The sequence below is a fragment of the Enhydra lutris genome, unplaced genomic scaffold, assembly GCF_002288905.1.
Source record: "Enhydra lutris kenyoni isolate GAN:26980312 unplaced genomic scaffold, ASM228890v2 scaffoldscaffold37, whole genome shotgun sequence".
NCBI classification, from domain to species: Eukaryota; Metazoa; Chordata; class Mammalia; order Carnivora; family Mustelidae; genus Enhydra; species Enhydra lutris.
This window is the reverse complement of record NW_019154121.1, coordinates 16,280,377-16,304,721: the sequence shown is the minus strand read 5'-3', so window position 1 is coordinate 16,304,721 and position 24,345 is coordinate 16,280,377. Positions and strand designations below refer to the sequence as shown.

The window sequence follows — 24,345 nt, the reverse complement described above, 5'->3', positions numbered from 1 at the left end:
GAGCTTTTCGAGCCTGTTTATTCTTCTCTTTCACTATTAACCCATGAAATTCCAATACTGAGCCTTGAAAGGCAATTTTTAGCCACAGTTCAAATAACTTTTTGCAAACTAAAAAAGAGAAATGTTCCCTCTTCTTTTTCAATTGTGAAAAGCAGGTAATATTTTTATCATTGAACTGTCTTTGTAAATGTTATACATAAGAAAGGATATGATATCTGAATATCAGAGACTATTGTAATATTCTCTGGATTGTAATCTCCAACAAGACTATAAGTCATCTGATTGGTTGCTTTCTTTTAATATGTGGTTCTGGCAGTATTTAAATGGATATATCTACTTTTGAAAACCGAAACACTTGCGAATTTTCTTTGTTGAGTCATAAGATTACTAGCTCATCCTTTTTTTACCACATGCCTGGAAGCCAAAACAAATAAAATCTATGGATTTCTCATTTAAACAGAGTCTAATGTCATCTCTGTGACTCAGTGTCTTTACCCTTAAAATGAACATAATGGGGGGGGGTTGGCTGGCTCAGTCAGTAGAGTGAGTAATACTTGATCTGGGGATTGTGAGTTCAAGCCCCATGTTGGGTGTACAGCTTACTTAAAAAATGAGCATAACAGGGCCTAGAGTGTTTATAAGATTAAATTCATTATAACACTGACGACTCAAAAGTAACCTGGAAGTACTAGTCCTTTATAGTTCTGTGCATTCCTGAGTGAGCACACAGAGCAGTGCTGTGAGATGAGAAAATGTGGAATGAGACCGTTGACAGGTTTTGAAAAGAGATTATGTTATAAAGAGAAAGAACACTGATTTGGGGTCAGGAGACTTGATTTTTGAGTCTAACATCATAGTTAGTAGCTTGTGGAGTTTTGGATAAATCATTTGGCCTTTCTGAATCCCCTTTTCCTCATGTAAGAAAGTGAGAGTAATAATAACTTAGTTTCTGACACTTAGAATTTCTTTGAAGACCCCTAGAATTAATGCACGTGAAAGTGCTTTGTGTGGGGGAAGTGCTGTGCCAGTGTGAACGCTGACTGTGGCAAAGTAACAGTGTGGTTCCCAGGCTAAGGATTTTGAGCCAGAATGATGACACTATGTAAGTATGCTCTGCTTAAAATTGTACAGAATCCATCTGTGAGGCTACAGTGACTCTGTAAAGCATCACCACATTTGTTCAACACCTTTTCATTCCATAGACATTGTTAGGGAGACTGCTATGTGCCAGCCACTATGATTTAAATGTCGAGGATACAAAACCATGTAAGATGGAGAACCTGCTTTCAGGGAGATTTTGCCACTTAGAAAGAAAGACATGTCAATAAAAGCAAGTTATATTTTGTGCAGATGGTCCTGGAGTTAGCAACAATTTGATTTTACACATTTTCAACTCTGATGATGGTACAAAAGTGACACATGTTCACTAGAAACTGTACCTTGAATTGTGAATTTTGCTCCTTTCCCAGGTTAGCAACACAGTGTACACACTCTTGTGATACTGGGCAGTGAGTGGCAATTCCCACTCAGCCACACCATCACCAAGGTAAACAACTGATACAGTTACAACCATTCTGCACCTAAATGATCATTCTGTTTTCATTTTTAGTATAGTATTCAAATTATATGAGATAGTCGACACTTATAAAATATTATAAAATAGGCTTTGTTTTGGGTGATTTTTCCCCAAAGCAGGCTAGTTTAAGTGTTCTGAACATGTTTACTAAATGCATTTTTGACTATAATATTTTTAGCTTACAATGGGCTTATCAGGATATAACCCCATTATAAGTCCAGGAAGATATATATCATTTAAGTGTAGAAGAAGGATGCAGAGGGGAGTAGTCAAGGGGGTGACATTCAGCTCTTGGATGACAGAACAAGGTCCTATCATGGGACATGACCCAATTTCTCCCATACTCAATCCATCCAGACATCTATCTGCTAGCTAATGACTAAGCAGAAGACTTAATGTATGGGAGAACTACCAGAATATGTAAGACAAGGCTATCCATTCAGACCACTGGACACTTTGCTCAGGTCAACTGACTATATTACACAGGTATGGTGTGTGTGTGAGGGAAAGGTGGAGATGGCACGATGGCTAACACAGATAAGGTCCCTTGGAAAATTCTAGTTATAAATCACAGCTATAAAACAAAGACAAGTTTTTCTAAAACAATGAAAACCAAAACAAAGTAAGTGTTCCATTGAGTTATGAACCATAAACTCAGCCGTAAGAGCTAGGCTCCTTAGATTATTTCTCATGATTTGCCTGATTACCAAAATTTCAGTATGTTTTAAACTACTTGTCACAGAGTTTATACCAGAAAGAAAGCTTGATCTAGTGGAAAGAAGCAGGCAATAAATAGTCCAATACGAGAAAGGAAAAGAAAGGAGGAGGGAAGACAGGTGGAAGGGAGGAAGGAGTGAGTAAGGAAGGAGGGAAAAGAGAGGGCAGGTGTGATGGGCATTAAAACTGAATGCTTAGGGGTGCCCGGCTGGCTCAGTCAGTAGAGCACATGACTATTCATCTTAAAGTTGTAAGTTTGAGCCCCACGTTGGGTGCAGAGATTACTTAAAAATAAAATCTTAAAAAACCCCCCGATTATTTAAATCCAAGTTCTTATTCTCTCTAGTTAGGTAGTCACTGACTTAACCTCTCTGACCCTTATTTTCTTCATCCAAACATGGGGTACTTTCAGGGTGATTGCGAGAATAAAAAATTATAGGAGATAAGAGAATATAATTTTTAAATAAAATGACTTGTATAAAATGCTTGGTTAATAATAAGTGCTCATAGCTTGTTGCTGGTAATTCTTGCATTTAGGTAAATGGTGTGGCTGCGACCACTACCAGTGGCATCCAACTGCATGTTTTATGTATTTGCTTATATAGTTATATGCAACAAAATACATGCTTATAAATGTGCTGTTTTTAGAGTAGAGTCATGGATTTAGAAAAAAAAATCTGCTTTAAAAATAAATAATACCTAAAAAAGGCATGGTTCTCAATGCTCTGTTGAATGCAAATATGTCTCAGAACATCTGCATGAAACATTAGCACTTTTACCTGTACCTGAGGGAAGTGAGTAACAAGCACCAAGCACTTCAACACCACGTAAACCGCAACAGGTGCTGGAAGCCATAATGCTCTCCTCCATTTCCTCTTTTTAATGAAGGTGTTTCTGGAGTCCTAATTGAAAGCGATTTTTTCCTTAAATGGTGTCAGATACAGAGGAATGAAGATTAAGAAGAAATACTCACGGATAAGATCTGGTCTCCTCTCTGGAGTTCCCCACTCAGGTCTGCTGGTCCACCAGCCAGAATGAAGGATACAAAAATACCTTCTCCGTCTTCCCCGCCCACGATGTTGAAGCCCAGGCCAGTGGAGCCTTTGTGCAGGACTACCTTGCGGGGCTCCCTGAAGAAACAAGGAGAAAACAGAGCTCACAGTGGGACCCACTCAGGATTCAGGGCGCTTTTACTTTCATTGAGATATATGATACCAACAATTCACCACCGATGAAATGGCTTCCCAAAATAAGATTCACCAGCACTCCAAGAAAAATGCTAATATCAGGGCAGATATATAGTGAGTTTCTCACTATAACAAACGCCACAATACCATGTAAAGTCATTCCTTAATTCCAAAACATTTTCTTAAACTGTCCTTACTTCCACTTTTTCTATGTTTCAAACACCTGTTCTTGTATCTTTTTAAATGGAGACATAATTGACATAGAACGTTATTCAGCTTCAGCTGTACAAGGTAAGGTTGGTATCTGTATATATTGTGAAATGATCATCAGAATGAGTCTAGTTAACATCCTCCTCCACATGCAGTTACAATTTTTTTCTTGTGATGAGAACTTTTAAGATCTACTCTCAGCTATATTCAAACATAGAATGCAGTATAATGCACCATGTTGAATACCATGTCTCCAGGACTTACTTCTTTTAAAACTAGAAGGTTGTGTCTTTCAACCACCTTCACCCATTTCACTCTCCCACCCACTTGCTCTTCTACTGAGCACCCGCAGTAGTGCTCAGTAGGATGAATGTGTTCAAAAAAGGGAAGAGAATTTGGGGGACAAGAGACTAGACTGAATAGGTCAGATCAGGGAATACCTTACAGATTTGTTTGACTGTTAATTAAAATTCACCCTGTAGTAGTGGAAACTCACTGGAAGATTTTGAGGCATTGAGAATATTTAAATTCATTTCAGGAACATTAATAAAGTGTCATATGTAGGATTGCTGGAGGGAGAGTGTGGATATGATGCGAGGTAGGAAAATCAGTTAGGATGTTGGTTAAATAATCCCAACTTGAGGAAGTGAGAGCATGAACAAGGGTGACAGCAGTGTTAATGAAAATGAAAGGCAATATGAGAGAGGAAATCTGAAAGGAAAACTGGGTCCAGAGACTGACTCAGGTAGTAGAGGAGAGAGGGAAAAATATCTAATTGGCAAAAGGAGGGGGAATTGGAATCCAGGATCATTAGGATGAGTATGACCTTGACATGCTCCATTCCGGGTAATGGTTTGTCATCCATGTAATGTTTGGAAGTTGTCAGAGACAAAATGTTAGGAATATGGATCCACAAAGAGGACTACAAATGCATATTTCAGGGTCATCAATAAAAAGATGATCAAATGTTGAGCCATTAGTTACTTGAGTGAAGGCTAGATAACTATGGAATATAGCATTTCAAGGGATCTTAGAAGTCATCCAGTTCTATTTTCTTTTCTTTTCTTTTTTTTTTTTTAAGATTTTATTTATGACAGAGAGAGATAGTAAGAGAGGGAGCACAAGCCCAGGGGAGCTGAAGAGGGGCTCGATTCTAGGCTGCTTAAGGCAGATGCTTAATGAATGAGCCACCCAGGAGCCCCCTAGTTCTGTTTTCTTAAGTAGTTTTAGAAATGTGTTCTGTAAACCTTTCATATCACCTACCCTCGTCTCACAAGTACCCCAGTTTCAGTCATTGAAGTTTCTCTTATACTTTCCTGCACTTAATGATGTAAGAATGGCAGAGCCATCCAATATATTTTTTTAAAAAGATTTTATTTATTTGACAGAGAGAGAGAGAGAGTGAAAGAGAGAGCACAAGCAGGGGGAGTGGCAGGCAGGCAGGCAGAGGGAGAGGGAGAAGCGGCTCCCTGCTGAGCAAGGAGCCCCATGTGGGGCTTGATCCCATGACCCTGGGATCATGACCTGAGCTGAAGGCAGCCACCTAATTAACTGAGCCACCCAGGCGCCCTGCCAACCAATATATTTTTATACTAATGACCACATATAGTCTATTATTTGTTATCACATTCCCATGTACAAAGCAATGTGTTATATATCCGTGTTTAGCCTAGTTTTGAGGAAGGATGTAAAATGCACATACACCTTGGACCATAAATATTACAACGTAATGATTTAAGTCCGAGGCAACTTGACATAGAGTTAATTTATTTTATTCTACAAATACTTCGTAAGCACTACCATACCAGGAATTGTTCCAAGTACTCAGAAAATTTATACGCAAAACAAATATCCGTGCCCCATTTAACTCAGTATCTGGATGCCCTGTCAAGCTGACATATAGAATTAACCACCACGAAGACTGAGCTCCTTGTTTCCTTGCTGGCTTCAGTTGGGGGTCTCTCTCAGGTTCTAGAGGCTACTCACATTCCTTGCTATGTGGCAGCCTCTATCTTCAAGCTGGCAATGACACACTGAATCCTTTTCTCATTTGGAATTTCTGTGGCTTCCTCTTCCACAACTAGCTAGATCTAACTTTCGGCTTTTCAATGGTTTGTGTGATTTGGTTAGGCCCACCCAGATAATCTCCCTCCCTTAAGATCAAGTGATTAGTAACCATAAGTGCATTTGCAAATTCTTTTTCCATGTAAGATAATTTAACTGTGGGAGTAACAGCATGGGCTAGAAATCATGGGGCCATCTTAGAATTTTGCCTACCACAGGCAAAGAGACAACAGGGGACAAACCCTGAAGGGTCTTTGTACTCTGACAAAATGGGGAGCCATGTAAAAGAAGATTACTTGACGTATTTTATGTTTTTAAATAGTTACTTTGGTATAAAAAAGATCCAAGGAACAAAATTGAAAAAGTGGTATCAGTTATGTGTCTAATGGCTACATGCAGGCAAAATAGTAGCTTGGCTGAGGCTGGTATTGAAGGAAGTGGTAGGCAGTGGGGACATTTCCAGTCAGTCTTTTCTCTCTGTCCACACAGAATTTCTGTTTATTTTCACATTCAGTGATTCTTTCTTCTGTCCTATTTATTCTGTTCTTGAGCCCACTCAATGAGTTTTTTACCTTGGTTTTTGTATTTTTGAGCTTTAACATTCCATTTGGTTCTTCTTTGTATCCTCTTTTCCTTTGCTGAGACTTTCATTTCTTTTCCCATTTACTTATGTGTATTTGTAATCACTTACCGAAGCAGGATGAGTACTTTAAAATTCTTGTCAAATAATTCTAACACCTGTGTTATCTCACTGTTGGTACCTGTTGGTTATCTTTCATCATTCAAGCTGAGCTCTTCCGGTATGAGAAGTGATTTTATTTTATTATACACAGGACATTTGGGTGTTAGAGTGTAAAATGCTATATCCTACTTAACCGTAGTTTTTTACAGGTTGTGGATCAGTTCAGGTATAGTCTACATTTCCAAGTAAGATGGATATTTAGCTCCCTACTTGTTCTTAGTGACACCAGGGAGCAAAGTGGGGTACTAACTAGTATTCTACTCACTCTACCTCACTGCCACTTAGTAGGGGTAGAAGCTTAGCTCCCTATAGGTCCACTTACACCAATGAGGAAGTGAAAATAGGGTGCTGACTAGCACCGTCTTAAATTATTTTGTTCTGCCTCCTTATCTCTAAGTGGGGCTAGAAGTTTACGGAACTCACCACAGTGTCATTCCTCTCTGAGCCAGTCTTATTTCCCATTTGTATAGTCTTCCCAGGTTTACCATGTGTAAAGAGAGTGTGTGTGTGTGTGTGTGTGTGTGTGTGTGTGTGTATTAATAAGAAGGAGGATTACTATTTTGGCTGCAACCAGAAGTCCATGTTCTGAATACATTTCAAAGGTGGGGGCCAGCAGGATTTTGATGAAAAAGTTATTGTAGAAATATCCCTCTTCCTTCAGTCTAAAACACATGTGCTTAGTAGGTCCAGTGACTTTCAAGCTACACATAGTAACCACAGATGGAGGGAAGGGGCTATTATGATTCTAATGCTTATCTATGTGCCAGATGTGCTTGATGCCTTTTGTGCACCATTTATTCCTCAAGACAATACAATGAAGGATGCACAGAGATGTCTGTAACTCTTTTGAAACTAAGCCAAAAGGGAAGGCAGATTGATGACTGGATAGATGGACAGGAGTTTTACAGAGCATGTGTAGTAATATGTTTTAAGTGCAACCTAGATGGCAAATGCATTAAGTTTTCATTTTAAAAATCTTTAAATTTTTTATGCTTAGAAAACTTTTATAACAATATCTTGAGAAAAATAAGCCTAGTGAACAAATTACTATGACTTTTGTGATTAGTGAAATGACATTGCTTTATCCAAGTTTTTACTGAGTTTAATAAGTAGCAAAAGCAGGATTAAGACACAGATTTTCTGACTTAAAATCTCAGAGTCTAGACTATGATATATTCCAGAGACTGCAAATCAGAAAGCTAAAGGCTTAATCTGATCCAGTGTTTACAATTTTTTGAATTTGTCCATTTTTAAAATTGGGAAAATGTGCATGAAATGCATATTTATAACTTTATATGAAAAATCAGACATTCTATGAACACGAGCTCTTAACCTTGTCTTACAGCAACAGTTGCCTAGTTATGGCCCTCTCTAGATGGTGCATTCATTCTCCAGTTTGCCAGTCTCTCACCTTTCCCTCAAGGTTCTCAGACAAAAAAGCTGTACATTGCACCACATTTACACTTCTTGCAAAGAGGAAATTAAAATATTTTTTGTACTCGTGGCTTTATCAAAAATGAAAAAAAAAAATGAAAGCTTCGTGGAGAGAGCCTGGTATTTTAATAGTAAAATGGTAGAGAACATGATTCCTTTGAAAGAAAGGATTACCCTTACATGTTAATATGCGAAGTGACTTTCTGCAGGAAAAAATACAGCTTTAAAAGGTCATTATGAAACATCTCTCCCCATTACCATCTGGGGGAATTTTGTTAGTGATCCCTGAACATAACACACATAATTCTTGAGTGACAGTAGATCTTATTTATTTTACCTGGACAAGTCTTTTAAATCAAATTATTTGGAATTGTGTCAACTTATAAGATTAAATACCTTTTTTAAAAATACAATTTTTAATGACTGAACCACCCAGGCGCCCCCAAAATAGAATTTTTCATATCATAATGAATTATGATGCTTATTTTTTGATGCTTATTTTTAATAATGGGGGAAAATGACAAATAATTCTATAGATGATATGAAAATAAAATACCCTAAGCACACTTCAAATTATGTACTTTTTCTAATTTAAGCCTTTTTTTCTTTTTAAAGTTTCGTTTATTTATTTTTAGTAATCTCTATACCCGATGTGAGGCTCGAACTCATGACCCTGAGATCAAGGGCCTTACTCTCTTCTGACTGAGCAAGCCAGGCACCCCTAATTTAAACTTCTTTTTTTTTAAAAATTTAAACTTCTTATACTAATAACCCATTACATTAAACTATAGATTTTAAAAATGTTTTCATGTCCTTTTTTTCTGTTAGGGGATTAAAACCTTGTGGAGAATTACAAGTTCTACTACACTGATGCTTACGTAAATCAACTTGTCTAAGCTATTGAGCTTTATTTAGACACACAGCTTATGTTTGCAAAGGCAGTAAACACCCAGAACCAGTCTCTTTCCCTCTCTCTCTCTCTCCTTTTTATGTAGGTCCACAACCAGCATGGAGCCCAAAATGTGGCTTGAACTCACGACCCTGAGATCCAGACCTGAGCTGAGATCAAGAGTTGGACACTCAACCCACTGAGCCATCCAGATCCCCACCCACCTTCTTTCTAAGACAATTTTCTAAGATCAGTTTTCTTTTCTTTTTTTTAAAGATTTTATTTATTTTTTTGACAGAGAGAGAGGGATCACAAGCAGGCAGAGACGCAGGCAGAGAGAGAGGGAAGCAAGCTCTCTGCCAAGCAGAGAGCCCAATGCGGGGCTTGATCCCAGGACACTGGGCTCATGACCTGAGCTGAAGGCAGAGGCTTAACCCACTGAGCCACCCAGGCACCCCAAGAGCAGTTTTATGTTCATAGCAAAATGAGAAGAAAGTGCAGAAACTGCTTCCACACACGAATCTACTCCTTATCAAAATCCCCCACCAGAGTAGTACATTTGTTACAATTGATGAACGTGAATTGACACATCATGTGCTTCAGGAGGTGAGTAGGTAATGTAGTACATCCAGACCATGGGATTTTATTCAGCACTGAAAAGAAAGGAGGTACCAAGCCGTGAAAAGACATGGAGGAAACACATATTGCTAAATGAAAGAAGTCAGTCTGGAGAGGCTACGTACTGCATGATTCCCCACTATATGTCATTCTGAAAAAGGTGAAACTATGTGGATAATACAAAGATCAGTGTTGTCAGGGTTTATGTGGAGAGGGGCATAAAAAGGTGGAATACAGGGGATTTTAGGGTAGTGAAACTACTCTGGAGAATGCTGTAAGGATGGATAGATGTCATTATACATCTGTCCAAACTCAGAATGGGCAACATCAAGAGTGAATCCTCATGTAAACTACATATAACTCTACTGTGGCATTTATCACACTATGTAGTGATTGCTAATGTATCCTTCTCCCTCAATAGACTGTGAACCACAGGAACCTAGGTACCAGTAGGTGCTACCTTAACAGTAGCAAGATGCCTGACAAGTAGCAGGGACTCAGGAAATAGTTACAGGATGGATGGATGAATGGAGGGACGGATGGACAGATGGACAAATGAACGAACTCCCATGATGCTTCAGACCCCTCATTACCCTCTATTTCATATTATTTTATTGATTATTTATATAAAAGTTATTTATTGTTATTTATTATTTATTGATTATCTATTTATGTAAGAGTTATTTATATAAATGCCTCTCCTTTTTTCTAGAGATGGTAAAATCTAAAGTCCACAGGGATAGGACAGGTAACACAAATGAATGTGGCAGGCTGAGTAGGGATTGTAGCAAAATGGGGAATACATTCCATCTAAAGGGCTATTTCTACTCAACTCTGGACAATCACTTCAAGCAGAAACACTGACTAGTACTTCCAGATTCTCTAATTTGCAAATATAGGTGAAGAACCCAGATTTTGATGCAAATTTCCAGAATTTTTATGTTGATGATGATAAAAAAAAATTAGAAGTATGGTGCTGGTCAAACCAAACATGTTTCTGTTGTATCCCAGCTATGGGCTACCAATGACTCTGCACTGTTCACAGTTTGATGGCACATTCCATGTCTGTTTCATGTCCGTCTCCTCAGTGGTGCTCAGTATGGTACTCGGCTCATGGTAATTCTCTATAACTTTAAGTTGATTTATATGACATATTCAACTCCACTTCTGCCCTTCTCTTTTTAAGTTCTCTCATTCTGGAATATTTTTTCTTTTATTTTGTTTCCTGTTTCATTTTTTCCCCTTTTACAGTAGATGTGTTCAAAGACCGCCTGCTTCATTTTCAGCCTCAGCTCTCAGTTCTTCATGTTTACTGCCTATGCCAAGGACTCCTGGTCTGTGAATATAATGCCCTGCATTTCCATGAACTGTTTCATGTGTGAGGGCACTGTGGCTTCCAGAGAGATTGTAATCTCTTGAAGATATGGTGTCATGGTTTATATTTCTAGGCATCTCCAATAATCCTAGATGAGTGCTCAATAAATACCTGATGAATGAATAAACGAGAGCACACTACCAATATATAAAGAACTGCAATACTTTTTATACTGAAGAGATTTGGACTCTAACTTACTATGTCATTCTCCATCCAGAATTCAGATGGCCTAGGTACCCATTAATGTTCATTATTCTCATCATTATAGATGGTCAGGGGAACAAAATTCTAACTCTGATTCCTCATTCAGGATTGAGCTTGGGGATCATGATCTTCTGGAAGTCATTCCCAGTGCTCTCCTCAGCCTCCGCTAGCATTCTCTCCACGCATCTATTGTAACATTTATTATACTGGGTTGGTTTGCTTGTCACTTCTCCAGCTAGAGTTGTTCAACTTGAGGTCAGGGACCATGCCATTTGCTTTTTGTACCCAAACTGTGCTACAGAGTAGGTGCTGTCTACCAATTTCAGTTTTCATTTTAGATTTTAGGTGTGGAGACTACAGAAGATAAAGTCTGCCGACTTACAGTATCAGGGTTTTTTTTTTTAAACTGATCTATTCACTTAAAAATATGTACTTAATTATCCATCCAACCTTTCAACAAACAAACATCTACAGAGTACCTACTTTGTGTCAGGCACTGTGATACAAAGATTAAGGAGCCTTGGGATGTGAGGAACCCTGTGTAAACACAGAGAAGACCAGAAAGGGACAACGTACTAGGCCAACACATGTGCAATAAGCTAAAGTAGCCAAGAGAAAGAACAACTGATATGCTTCTAAAAAGATTTCGTCCTTTTATCATCACCTAGATGAAATATACTACATGAATTTATGCAGCTTTATTTTTCTTTTAAGGTGATGTAAAAAGCCTTTATAGTTATAAAACCACTGAATGCTGAACAGTTGGAAAGATGCCAGCCTGACTTTCTGCCAGATGTGGGAAATTAGCAGCAGCATAATCTTGTTCAGGTCGAGTCTCAGAGGATGCTCAAAACCAGCAAAGATGTTTTCAGGAGAGGGGCGCAGGGTGCTATGGGCTATTTTTTTTTTTCCTTAAACCAAATAATTTAAGAGGGCTTAGGATTCACAAAAGGAAGGGACTACTTAAACCTAAAGGCTTTCTTGTGGCCATTAGTGGGAAGTTCCTTGAGCTCTGAACTTCTGACGTCTGTGAATCACTTCAGTTAAGTCCCAAACATCCAGGTATGGCGTAGTGAGAAGTAAGCTATGAAAATATTTCCAGTCATCCTTCTAAATTACAAATCTGACCATGCTACCCTCTTGCTCAAAAGCCTTGCAGGGATCTGTATGCCCTCAGGATAAAGTCTAAGCTTCCGAGCATGGCACTCCAAGTCTCCCATCATTTGACCGCCTACCTCCCCGATCCCTAACTTTACTATTAGTGAATGTTCCAGCTACACAAAGTTGCCAATCATAGCTAATCACACCAGGTTGTTTCCTGTCTCACCATCTTTGGCAAAGGTATTCTTTTGGCTAGAAAAAATGCCTTCTTTCTGCTTTCCTCAGCTTGTGAACTTCTACTGGCCTTCAGGAAGAAGCCAGGTGCTATCTCTTTCTCTCTGATACCTTATCCACCCTCTCCTCTAGATACACTGGCCACCTCTCCTTTTTTGGAACCACACTGTCCTTTCATTGATCATCCTGCTGCTATTGCCCTTACTGTTCTAAAATTACCTTGTTTATCTATCTGTATTGTACATCTGTATTGTTCTGAAGGATAAAGACCATGGTTTATCAATTTTTGTGATTTGGGGAAATAGTAGAGGTTGAGCCTGTAAGAGACATGCACACAAAATATATTCCAAGAATAAAGAAAGAATGAGCAAGGCATTGGGAGTAATGATATTGAATTTTAGTACCACCTATCTAGGGATTTGTGGGAGCACAGACATGCCCTCTGTGGAGCAGGTTCCTTACTAGGGTCATAACTTGGCAGATAATAACGCTTGCCCTAGGGGAAAGTGGAAAAATTCAGATAGGACAATGAACTGAAAGCATTTAGAAGACAGAAAAGTATTAGAGAAAAATGTACATTGAGATTCTACTTCCAGCCATTTGGCAGATTCAGCATCCTGAAAACCCCCCTCGTTATAAGGAAGCAAAATAATTCTGAGTAGGATACTTATAAAATATCTTTAAATGACTAAGGTGGCAAGTAGGTAAGAGAAATCCTCAGAGGCCAAAATGGAGTGGGAATACAAGAGAAGGAAGCAAATAGTAAGACTAGCAGCAGACTGAAGAGCTTGGACAGGTTCCCAAAGAGCTAGTGTTCCAGAGCCCAAAGTTGATGGTAGCATGGAGAATAGGATTGTGCGGACCCAGAGGTGGGGGGTAGATAAGAGACCCCAGGACAAAATCAGGAGGCTATACCCTAAACAAAAGGATAAAGCACAAAAGCAGATCACCTCAAGGTTGTCAAGGATGCACAGCTGAACTGACTTTGGCTCAAAGCAAGAAGAGAGGGCCTGGTGAACTAATCAAGGCATATCTGAATGTGGAAGAGGTTATACTGTAGGAATAGAATTCACAAAACTGACCTAACCTTAGCTCAAAGCAAGAAGAAAGAACCCAGAGAGCTAATCAAAGCATGTCTCAGTGTGGAAAAAGTCATATATGAATAGAATTCATAAAACTGAAAAAAGTAGAAGAGAGAAAAAAATCTTCCTGGGTGCTAGGGGACAAGACGTGGCAATATATCTCCAGTATTCTGCACTAGAGGAACTCTCCAGCTCTAGCTCACTGATATATATGAATATGCTGATGGGTTGGGTTAACCCACAACATGGGTTCATGTGGCCATCCTCGCTCAATGACACTAATCATCAGGGTCATCTGGCTGGCTGATTTCCATCTTTCAGAACCCAGGTTCACCAAACCACATGCTTATAAAATATGGTTTCCTATAGTGTTTTTCCTAATGGAAGTAAATGTGCTAATTAGCTCATTCTAGTATCTTGAGCAGATGTATTTCCTCTTGGACATTAGTAACTTGGAATAATGCCACATAAACTTGATCATCTCTGAATACAATGACAAAAAGTTCCAGAGCATGTAGAATGAAGGCCCAGATCCAGTAGTATGATAATCCAATAAGGGACTATTATTCTCTGATATCATGTATAAATTGCTAGCTAGGATCCCTGTGCCCTCTCTTCTTTATTTCTCTACAAATGTAACTATATTCATATGACCAATATTAAGAAAAAGGAGAGGGACAGGAGATAAAAGAGACTTTTCAGCAGGATGGAAAGATGTGTATCGGTAAATGCATGAAGAGGGAGTAGAGCAAAGGTGTGGAGTGGAGGTCAACCACAGAAGACTTTAAAGCTGCTGATTGATTATGACCGATGTCTTCTATCTAAATGATCTAGCTCCTTAGAAGACTAACATAATGTACGCTTCACCTTCAGATAATTAACTTGTCAATTAATCAGCCAAGCATATTGTTGGACATCACATAGATATACAAAGATAAAGGGGTTTTGTTGAACTGCTATTTTGAGGATATGATGTGAAGATAATATACAAGAAATCTCACATTATAAGGGAAGATCTATGCTCTAGACTTTATGCTATAGACTGTAGTCTGACTTCAGCAAAAGGGTTGCCATAAAGACACTGAGTGTATACTAAATATACCATGGTTGGTATGTTGTGAGATAAAGAGAACTCTATTAGATGGGGATAGTATAGCATTCTGTGATACTGGGAAAGACTATGGGCATTGGGCCTAGATAGATCTAGGTTTGAATAAGAGTCGTATCAATTAATAGCTAGATAAACTTGTTGGAATTTTTGATATCTTGGTGTTTTTTTAGCTGTAAATCATAATATCTACTTTATGGCATAGTGAAGTAAGATATAAATAAGATGGCAAAGCTGAAATAAGATGTAAAGTACTAGGACCACCTAGCAAGTGTTCAGTAAATGCTAACTCACCTCACCTCCTTTTCCTCTATGAGTTACCACCTTTGGAAAACAAATAGTCACACATAAAAATAATAAATCAGCAAATGCAAATATACTTAATATATATATTAAGTACCAAATGACTGCTGTGGATAATGAGAAATCTCTAGCATTAAAGAAGAAAGATGAAGTCATGGAGAAGACAGAATCTGAGCTAGGCCTTGATGGATGGGTAGAAATTAGTGAGGTGGAAAGGAAAGCAGATGGTATTTCAGTAGATGGCAGGAGCCCAGGGCCAGAGGGGAGCAAATGAAAGATGTGTTTGGAGAACAGGGAGTATCACAGCTTGCATGGAGAGTAGGGTCTGTGTCAAAGAAAATGAGAAGACTGGAGCAGGTTGGAAAGGAACATGAATGCCACACTAAGGAATTCAGACTCTGCACTTGGATAATGTGAATGTATTGAATGTTTCTGCACCAAAGGGAGACTCTGTAACTAAAAGTATTCTTGTCATGTGGTGCTATTTCTACAACCTCCCAGGTTTGCCTGTACGGGACTTAATTAAACATTCTTAAGGTCTCTAAAGACACCCCTGCTGCAAAGGGTGGGGAGCTTTGGTTGAGACTGTGACCATGGCCTTGGATTGAACTTCCTACTTCTAGTCTGCAGCCTTTGTAAAACTGAGTGCTTTTCTCTGCAGAAAATCTTGGAATTAGTTACACATCTGAGATTGCATGTAACATTCAACTATAGATTAGTATCTAAATCAACTATAGATTAGTATCAACCTAATCTTGATTAATTTGATTTTGAAATAGAGTTTTTGCTTATTCATATATCACGTATGATAATCTAATAACCATGTTTCATCTCAATTTGCTTTTGTCTAAATTTCTCAGAAAGATAAATAAGGAAGCAATTAAATTTTGCTCTCACATATGTTCTCACTTTTCACAATCACATCTTCTAAGGATCATCTCATCTCCAAAGCAAAAGAAAACAGATTATCCCTCTTGATTTATTTCATAATATTTTGTCTGAAAACTTCCCCATCAAGTTATATATACTATTCATAATGACAGGTATTTGTTTCTGCTTCCTGTTGCATTTTGAATTTTTTTTCATGCCCAGGGTGGACCCCAACATAGGGCTTGAACTCATGACCCTGAGATCAAGACCTCAGCTGAGATCAAGAGTCCCATGTTTAACCACCCAGGTACCCGACATTTTTACTTCATTTTCTTAAAGACTTATTTATTAGAGAGAAAGAGAAAGAGACAGAGCGTGAGCAGGGGAAGGCGTAGAGGGCGAGGGGGAGAGCGAGCAAAGCAGACTCTTCATTGAGCATGGAGCCCGATAAGGGGCTTGATATCATGCTCAAGATCATGACCCGAGCCGAAACTAAGAGTTGGACACCCAACTAACTGAGCCACTCAGGCACCCTTCCCACAACATTTTGAATTTTTAAAGAACAATTAATTATAAAAGGAATTATAAAAGCAATCATTTTAACAATCTCATTAAATTAAAAGCAAACTTTAACCACTGAACTGAGGGTTTTTTTTTTTTAATAGTTATATCATTTGTCCTCAAGCTTTCATGACTGGTGGAATATTGTTTGAAAACATTATGAAAGCCAGAGTATAAGCAAAACTAATTTGATAATAGGATTGGTAGGAGTGGGGGATCCTGAATATTCTTCCTAAAGGCAAAGGATTTTTTATGAAACATTTTTTTAAATTATCTTTTGAGCTAGAGCTCTATGGTATTATGAAATTCCAATTAATAACTAAATGTCCAAACCCTCTTCCATTAGTATAATATGGGGGAAATGGCTTGGATTAATTAAAATAAAATTCTTCAAGTTCAAGTTTTATAGGTCTTCTCTCAATTCTAATTTGGATACATCCAGATTATTGTAGAAAAGTTTTAGCCTGAAACTTGTTTCCCAGTCCTGATTCCCTGGTTGTCCTTGAAAAACCACCTTCCTGAATAACAGTTTGTTCATTCGTTCCTTCCTTCCTCTCTCTCGCTCTCTTTCTTTCTTTCTTGAGAGAGGGTGAGCGAGCACATGAGTGGGGAGGGGCAGAAGGACAGGGAGAGGGAGAGAAAGAATCTCAAGCAGGTTCCACACCCAGCATGGAGCCCAACACAGGGCTCAATCTCATGACTCTGAAATCATGACCTCAGCTGAAATCAAGAGTAGGATGTTTAACCAACTGAGCCACCCAGGGGCCCCAAACAACAGTTCCTATATTCTGTGAGAGAGTGAGTGATGAGGACGGCAAATCAGAATTGCTGTGATTCCTTCAAATTCTAGCATTACCTGGATTTGCTTAAAGAAAATCGGAAATGGGAGTTTCCCACTTCTAAAACCACAATTCCATTTGATTGTTTAATATATATTTAGTAGTTACCTTGAAGAAAGTAGAGAGGACAGAAATGGCTGTACTTTTAGGTCTTCTCCAACTTGACCTGTCTTCAGCTTTTGACACTATATAAGTACTCTAGATAAGACCTGTCAATGGAATTTTTGATGATAAGGAAATGTTCCTTGTTTTGTTGGCCAATATGGTAGCCTCTGGCCACATGTGTTTTTAGGTACTTGAAATGTGGCTGTTAAGACAGAGAAACTTAATTTTTCACTTCATTTTATTCTAAGAAATTTATATTTAAATAGCTACATGTGTCTAGTGGCTATTATAGTGGACAGCACAGTTTTAGAATCTCATTCTCTAGTGCAAGAGAACTAAGCTTTTTTTTTTTTTTTTTTAAATCTCTTACCTCTCCATTACTCTCTAATGTCCTCCAAGGGCTCCTCTTAACTATTTGCTGTTCATAGACGGTATTTTCAAAAACTGCTTCTTTGGCGGCCTTCCTTAACTCTTTTCCTCTGGCTTTTCCCTGCAGAGCAACTTTTTTCTTCCTTCAGGTCTCTGTTTAAGTGGTATGATCTGACCACTCCACCCACTCTTATTTTCTTTCTTAGCCTTCTGTATGTCTTCCTCATGATGTTTATCTTACAGTGAAGTTGCTCGTTGCCTATTTCCCACTGGAATGTAATCACTACCAGAGCAACAACACCTTTGCCTCTACCACCTAGCATAGTGCCTGGCACATATTAGGGCCTCAATATTTGTTGAACAAATTAATAAATGGGTGGTCTTATCCATCCCCTTATTTATGATTCACTAATCCATGTCTTCAGCCCAGACCACAGTCTCCTGTACTCCCGACTTATTTAACTAAAAATGAATTCATTATCTTCCTCAGACTTTTTCTTCTTTTTTATTCCTTATCTCAGTTAACATTGTCTGTCCCATCTCCTTACTGCTCATCTAGCACTTCTAGTCTAGCAATAAATGCCTCTCAAGCCATCCTTGCATTATTGCTTTGGTTCAGGTCTCTGGATTCTCACACTCAGACCAGTCAGGAATTCCCAATCAGGCTCTGCCTAGTAATTTCTCACCCCTGCCCTTTCTCCTTTAGATTGTTCTCAGGGTAATTAAAAAAAAAAAAAAAAATATATATATATGCATATATATAAATATAAATATAATGCATGTAGTAATTTCATTCATCTTCTTTAAAGCTCCCCTTGCTTCTCTACTACCTGAAGGATAAAGTTTTCCTTATATTCTTTTGCATGACATATAAGGCCTTCATGATTTGGGCTCCATGGACACTTTCAGCCTCAACTCAACACATTCCTTATAGCCCCTGCTCTCCTATCATACAGAACTTCCTGTGTGCTTCTGACAGCTGTGATCTTTTGTATTTTCATGTGTTCTTCCTTTGTTTGCAATGCTCATCCTTAACTGAATGGCGTCAACAACTCTCTCAGGCACAGTTAGCCATCACTTGAGGTTGTTCCCAGAACATTTTGTTTTGGGAGCATGACAGTAGTCATAATTTAAAAAAAATGTATATCCAACTCCTTCATAAAGTGAGGATTCTTTAAGCACCAGAAATATATCTTATTTAACCTCTTAAAGAATGATTTATTCCTCTGCAGTGATTAAAAGCTTAACCTTGGCTTCAGATACATACTTAATTTAATTTAATTTTTTCTTAAAGATTTTATTTATTTATTTGACAGAGAGAAAGAGAGACCACAAGTAGGCAGAGAGGCAGGCAGAGTGAGAGGGGGAAGCAGGCTCCATACTGAGCAGAGAGCCTGACGCGGGGCTCGATCCCAGGACCCCGAGATCACGACCCAAGCCAAAGGTAGAGGCTCAACCCACTGAGCCACCCAGGCGCCCAGATACATACTTAATTTAAAAAAAAGATTTTATTTATTTACTTATTTGACTGACAGAGGAAAAGAGAGAGTGAGAGCACAAGCAGGAGGAGTAGCAGAGGGAGAGGCAGAAGCAGATTCCCCACTGAGCAGGGTGCCCGATGCTGGACTCAATCCCAGGACCCTGGGATCAAGACCTGAACCAAAGGCAGATGCTTAACTGACTGAGCCACCCAGGTGCCCAGACACACACTTAAATTTGAAACACGGATCTCCATTTATTAGCTTAAAAGACCTATCAATTTATTTTATCTTGCTGAGCATCAGTTTTTGCATCCTTAAAGTTGGAATAAATAAAACTAAACAAAAATATACAAAACTATATAAAAATAATAATTAATAAGAGTTATATAAAAGGTCCTATGAGGGTCTGGAGATAAATAATTTCTGGATGGGAACCAGGGGACATTTGATGAAGGAGATTACATTTAAGTTACATATGAAAATATGACTAGAATTACATTGCTCAGCGTGATAGGTTCTATGCAGAGGCAGACATAGGTTTAATGTGGTCTTAAGGGTTTACAATTTGGGGGCCCATCTTTAAAGAAAGAATGTAATATTACATGTATAAATTCCACTTCTTAAGTTTCTTAGTCACCCAAAGTGCTAGTGTCTGATATCTAAAAAGTACTTAATAAATATGAGTTCCCTTTTCCGTGGCATTTGTGTCCCCAATACCCAGTAGAGTGCCTGGCACGAGATACAGGGGCTTGAAGTGGCCCATGCATTTGAAGAACCCTAGAATTTCAAGGCAAATCCATTTCTGGTGTTGTGTTTGGTGCTGGGAATATAATTATGAACATAATTCAGTTCCTGACTTCATGGAGCACTCATTTTGGTGGGACAGGGAAGTATATAAGAACAACTAATTATAGTATCATTTATTCCACTGCAAACAATTGGGGTAAGTTTTATAATAGGCAGAGAGCCCTGATATGACACAGAGTTGGGGGTAGTAGGAGTCATAAGGAAAAGTATATGTGAAGGAAGCGAGATAATACGTAGTGTGTGGAGAAAAGCAAGTGTTTTTGTTTGACTGGAACACTGGGTTCTAGCAGGGCTGCAGTGGAGGCAGAGGCCAGATCAGGAAGATGCTCTTGGATGGGCAAAAAGAAACTCAATTCCCAGTTTGCAGGAGAGTAGAGTATTTGCACATCCCTTCATTTATTTAAAAATAAATAAATTTTATTTATTTATACAGCAGCCAGTGGGCCAGATATTAGCTGGGCCTTGGAGCCACAAAACTACCAAAGACACAGTCTCTGTCCTTGAGAGGTTTACACTCTGTGTTATGGGTTGAATTATGTTCCCTTCCCCCCAAAGATGTTAAAGTCCTGTTAGTACCTCAGAATGTGACACTACTTGGAAATAAAGTGGTTGCAGAGGTATTAGTTAAGACAAAGTCATACAGGAATAGGGTCGGCCATTTCTCCAAGCTGACTGGTCTTCTGATAAAGAGAGATTCACAGGGAGAATACCACATAAAGATGGAAGCAGGGACAGGAGTTATGAGTGAGGTGTAAACCAAGGAACAGCCACTATGGCCAGAAAACCATGAGAAGCTAGAAAAGAGCCAAGGGAGGATTCCCCTAGAGGTTCTAGAGGAAGCACAGCTTTGCCAACACCATAACTTCAGACTTTCAGCTTCTAGAATTGAGAAACAATACATTTCTGTTTTCTTAATCGACTCAGTTTGTGGTGATTTTTATGACGGCTCTATGAAGCTATTACACTCTGCTAGGAACTCCATGAATCAAAATGCAGACTGTCATGAGCACAACCCATTGAGCAAGGCAAGGGTGTCAGTGAGGTTGATCCAACCCTCATGACTTCTGTGACTTGAAGTAAAATGCTAGTAATGTTAGGAAAGGGTAGCTATCATTAGGTGCCTGGGCAGTGACCTGGGTATTCAAATGACAAGGCTTCCCATAAACCCCATTAACAGAATATCAAGTTTCCCCATACTTAAGGCATCTATGTAAGAATTACTATAGAAAAAACAGGCAAAACCACGAACATGAGCATCATTAAATACTAGTGAAATTTATTTTCAAAACTAATATGTAAGGAAATATAAACACCTCACTAACCATTAGCTGTAGCTGGACCTTTAAAATTCTCTTAGGGTACCTGGGTGGCTCAGTCGGTTAAGCAACTGACTTCAGCTCAGGTCCTGGTCCCAGGGTCCTGGGATCCAGCTCTACATCGGGCTCCCTGCTCAGCAGGGAGTTTGCTTCTCCCTCTCCCTCTGCTACTCCCCTGGCTTGTGCTCTTTCTTTCTTTCTCTCTCTCCGTCTCAAATAAATAAAATCTTTTTAAAAAATCTTCTCTTAAAAGAAACACTCAGCTCTTCTCTTCTCTTGTGAATGTTGGCTTATACAAATGTCCCTGTAGCTTTTTCCTGCTTCAAGTTCTGTTGTCTGCTAATTCCAGGGAAAGCTTTATATAACAATGAGTTGAGCCCTGATGGATTTTCTGATTCCTTTTATTTTGTTGTTGTTGTTGTTGTTTTTCCTCATCAGGAAAAGAAATGGAAAATCATTGCTTTTACATCTGGCTTTTCCAATTGAGAAATTTCATTTCTTTTGCCAACTTATTTCTTCCTAGACACCTGCACTTAAGTAGAGATTGGTTCAAAACCATCTTAGTATGACATTCTTAAAGTCATTGACTAACTAGTTCCTGTAGCTATGGTGAAATCTGAAAGCCAAATGTGGACACCGACATTAACACAAATTGATTTTAAAAGAACCATCAACATTTTCTTCCTTGAACAAACATTTGTAGCCTCACCTCTTGGCCACTTTAAAAAATGCTCTAAATTTCAACCACAGCGTAACTCTTTGATTTTCTTTGAATTACTGGCTTTCCCTCAGACACCTGACTCCTTCCCTCCTTTGGTCTGTATGTACAGTCCTCTTTGCCTGTAGTTCTCTAGCTCCTTCCTTTTGTATGCTTGGAGAGCTCCATCTCTTTCTTCATGACTTTAAACTTCTGCTTTCCTCAGCTCTAACACTAGCTCCTAGAGAACTGCACTGCACTGGACTCATAGACAGACTGTCCTAACTATCGTACTTTATCTCTGTATCCATTTAACAATTATCTGTTGAGAGTTCACTATATTCCAGGGGAGCCCCAGTGGGGCTAGGATCATAACCATAAAGAAGATAGTTTCTGCTCCCAGGAGTTTCCACTATAGTGGTAGCTCAGAAGAATAAACTGGCAATTATCCAGTCAGTAAGAAAAGTGATAATCTTCTGGAATGATAATAGTTTATTGTATGCTTGCTTTTTCCACTTGACTCTGAGATTCCCAAGTGTCAATATTTACTTTGTGAGTTAGTGTCTGACATCTAAGAAGTGTCTAATAAATATGAACTCCCTTTCGTCTGTTCGTGTGTCCCCAATACCTGGTCAAGTACCTGGCACAGAGAACAGGCTCAAAAATGACTGTGGAATAAAAACTTAGCAGACACCTATATTTCAGCAAGTAAGGTGATCTTGAGGTTGCTTTGATTAAAACGAAAACAAAAACAAAAACCTAAAACAAAACTATAACACTGGGAACTGAAAGCAATGGGAGGGTAGCAAAGGGATGAGAGAACTTGGTCTAGGAGTGAAGATGGCCACCAAAAACACCCCATGCATTGATCTGCAGAGTGTAAGTTCTGTTCTTCATAAGGCCAATCCAGAATTTGTGCCATGCCTGGTGTGATGCTGAAGGTTATGTGATAGAAATTCTGTCAGACAAGAAATGGAGGGGCGCCTGGGTGGCTTGGTCATTAAGCGCACCCATTTGGCTCAGGCCATGATCCCGGGGTCCTGGGATGGAGTCCCACATCAGGCTCCCTGCTCGGCGGGAAGCCTGCTTTCTCCCTATCACTCCCCCTGCTTGTGTTCCCTCTCTCACTTTCTCTCTTTGTTAAATAAATAAATGAAATCTTAAAAAAAAAAAAAAGAAATGGCTTCATGGGTATGTTACAAGGTCAGCACCATACAGGGCAAGAGTCTTCCAATATTTCATATCTTTTCCACAATTTCTCCCATAAAGCACTTCTATTTACCAATAATCATCCCCTCTCCAGGCAAAAGAAGCCCTATAAAGACAACCCAAACAACGACAACAAGCAGCTCTGAGTCAATCTATCTCCCTTGTCCTGGTATGTCTGCGTCGACAGTTGCGTATCAGATTTGCTTCTCTCACGAGCCCTGCATGCCACATTCACAGCTCAATTCGATCCGGGTTTCTGGGTGTTTGGATGTGTCACTTAAGCCACAATCCTCACATCTCAGCACTAAAGTTACACATTTCTAGAAAGCTCAATGTGCCTTATCTAAGTCTCAGATGAAGGATAAATACTGAGAAGGCATGAAAAAGTGAGAAAAGAATAACCAGAGGAATCCTTATTCTCCTCTGGAAAGAGAGGAGTGGCCAGGATATTACAAACATGCCTCGATTCTGGTATTGGCTTTGGTGTGGCCTTGGAAAAATCTCCTGTCTCTGGACTCAGATAATTTCCCCATATGGAAAGTGTACAGGTGGGCAGGGCAATATTTTAGATATTTGGCGACTTTAATTCTCAAATTAACTTTTCCCCTCAAATTGAGGATGTCCCCAAATAAATTAAAACTTGGAGTCTACTCCAAGGCCACTCCTCACAAACACACAAGGCTCAACTTTTGACAGCCATGGTTCTTTCCTGCCAAGGGTGAGAGGTGTTGTTACAGGGTTTATTTAGCTAATTAGATGGACAGACAGATGGATAGTGACCTGGCACTCCTATAGCTTTGTAAACTATAGCACATTCAACCCACTTAAATATGCCAAAAATTACACAGAATCTGGTAAGAGGGAGTGAAACCACGGCCATCAGCCTTGGTGTTCTTCATACCTGAACAATACAATTTATAATACAAATTTATATTTTGGTTAGTGACATAAGCTTTTAATTACAATAACTGACATTTATTAAGAGCTAAGACTATTTAACCCTTATGGTGTCCCTGTAAGTCAGGTATTAATTTCCTCACTTGAAGATAACAAAACCAAGGTCTGGAAAAGTTAAGTTTCTTGTCTAAATATCAACCACCTAAAAGTGGCTGTGGCAGCATCATACTCTGACTGTCTACAGAAGCCTTTGTGGCTGCCCAGAGAGAAAAAGAATAATGATCAGTTGGCTTATCTCCTCTAGTAAAATAAGGATTGGAAGTAGAGAAAATCAGTCACCCAGGGAGAAC

At 39.0% G+C, this 24,345-nt stretch overlaps 1 protein-coding gene across 5 annotated transcripts in view; it reads right to left on the bottom strand.

The window, feature by feature from the left end:
- Positions 1–24,345, bottom strand: part of LOC111154393 (discs large MAGUK scaffold protein 2) — a 1,367,735-nt gene that overhangs the window by 342,539 nt on the left and 1,000,851 nt on the right. For all 5 annotated transcript variants that reach the window (XM_022513932.1, XM_022513933.1, XM_022513930.1 and 2 more), the window contains one exon: positions 3,267–3,423. In XM_022513932.1, coding sequence (XP_022369640.1) covers positions 3,267–3,423 — 157 coding nt within the window. The remainder of the gene's footprint in view (positions 1–3,266; positions 3,424–24,345) is intronic.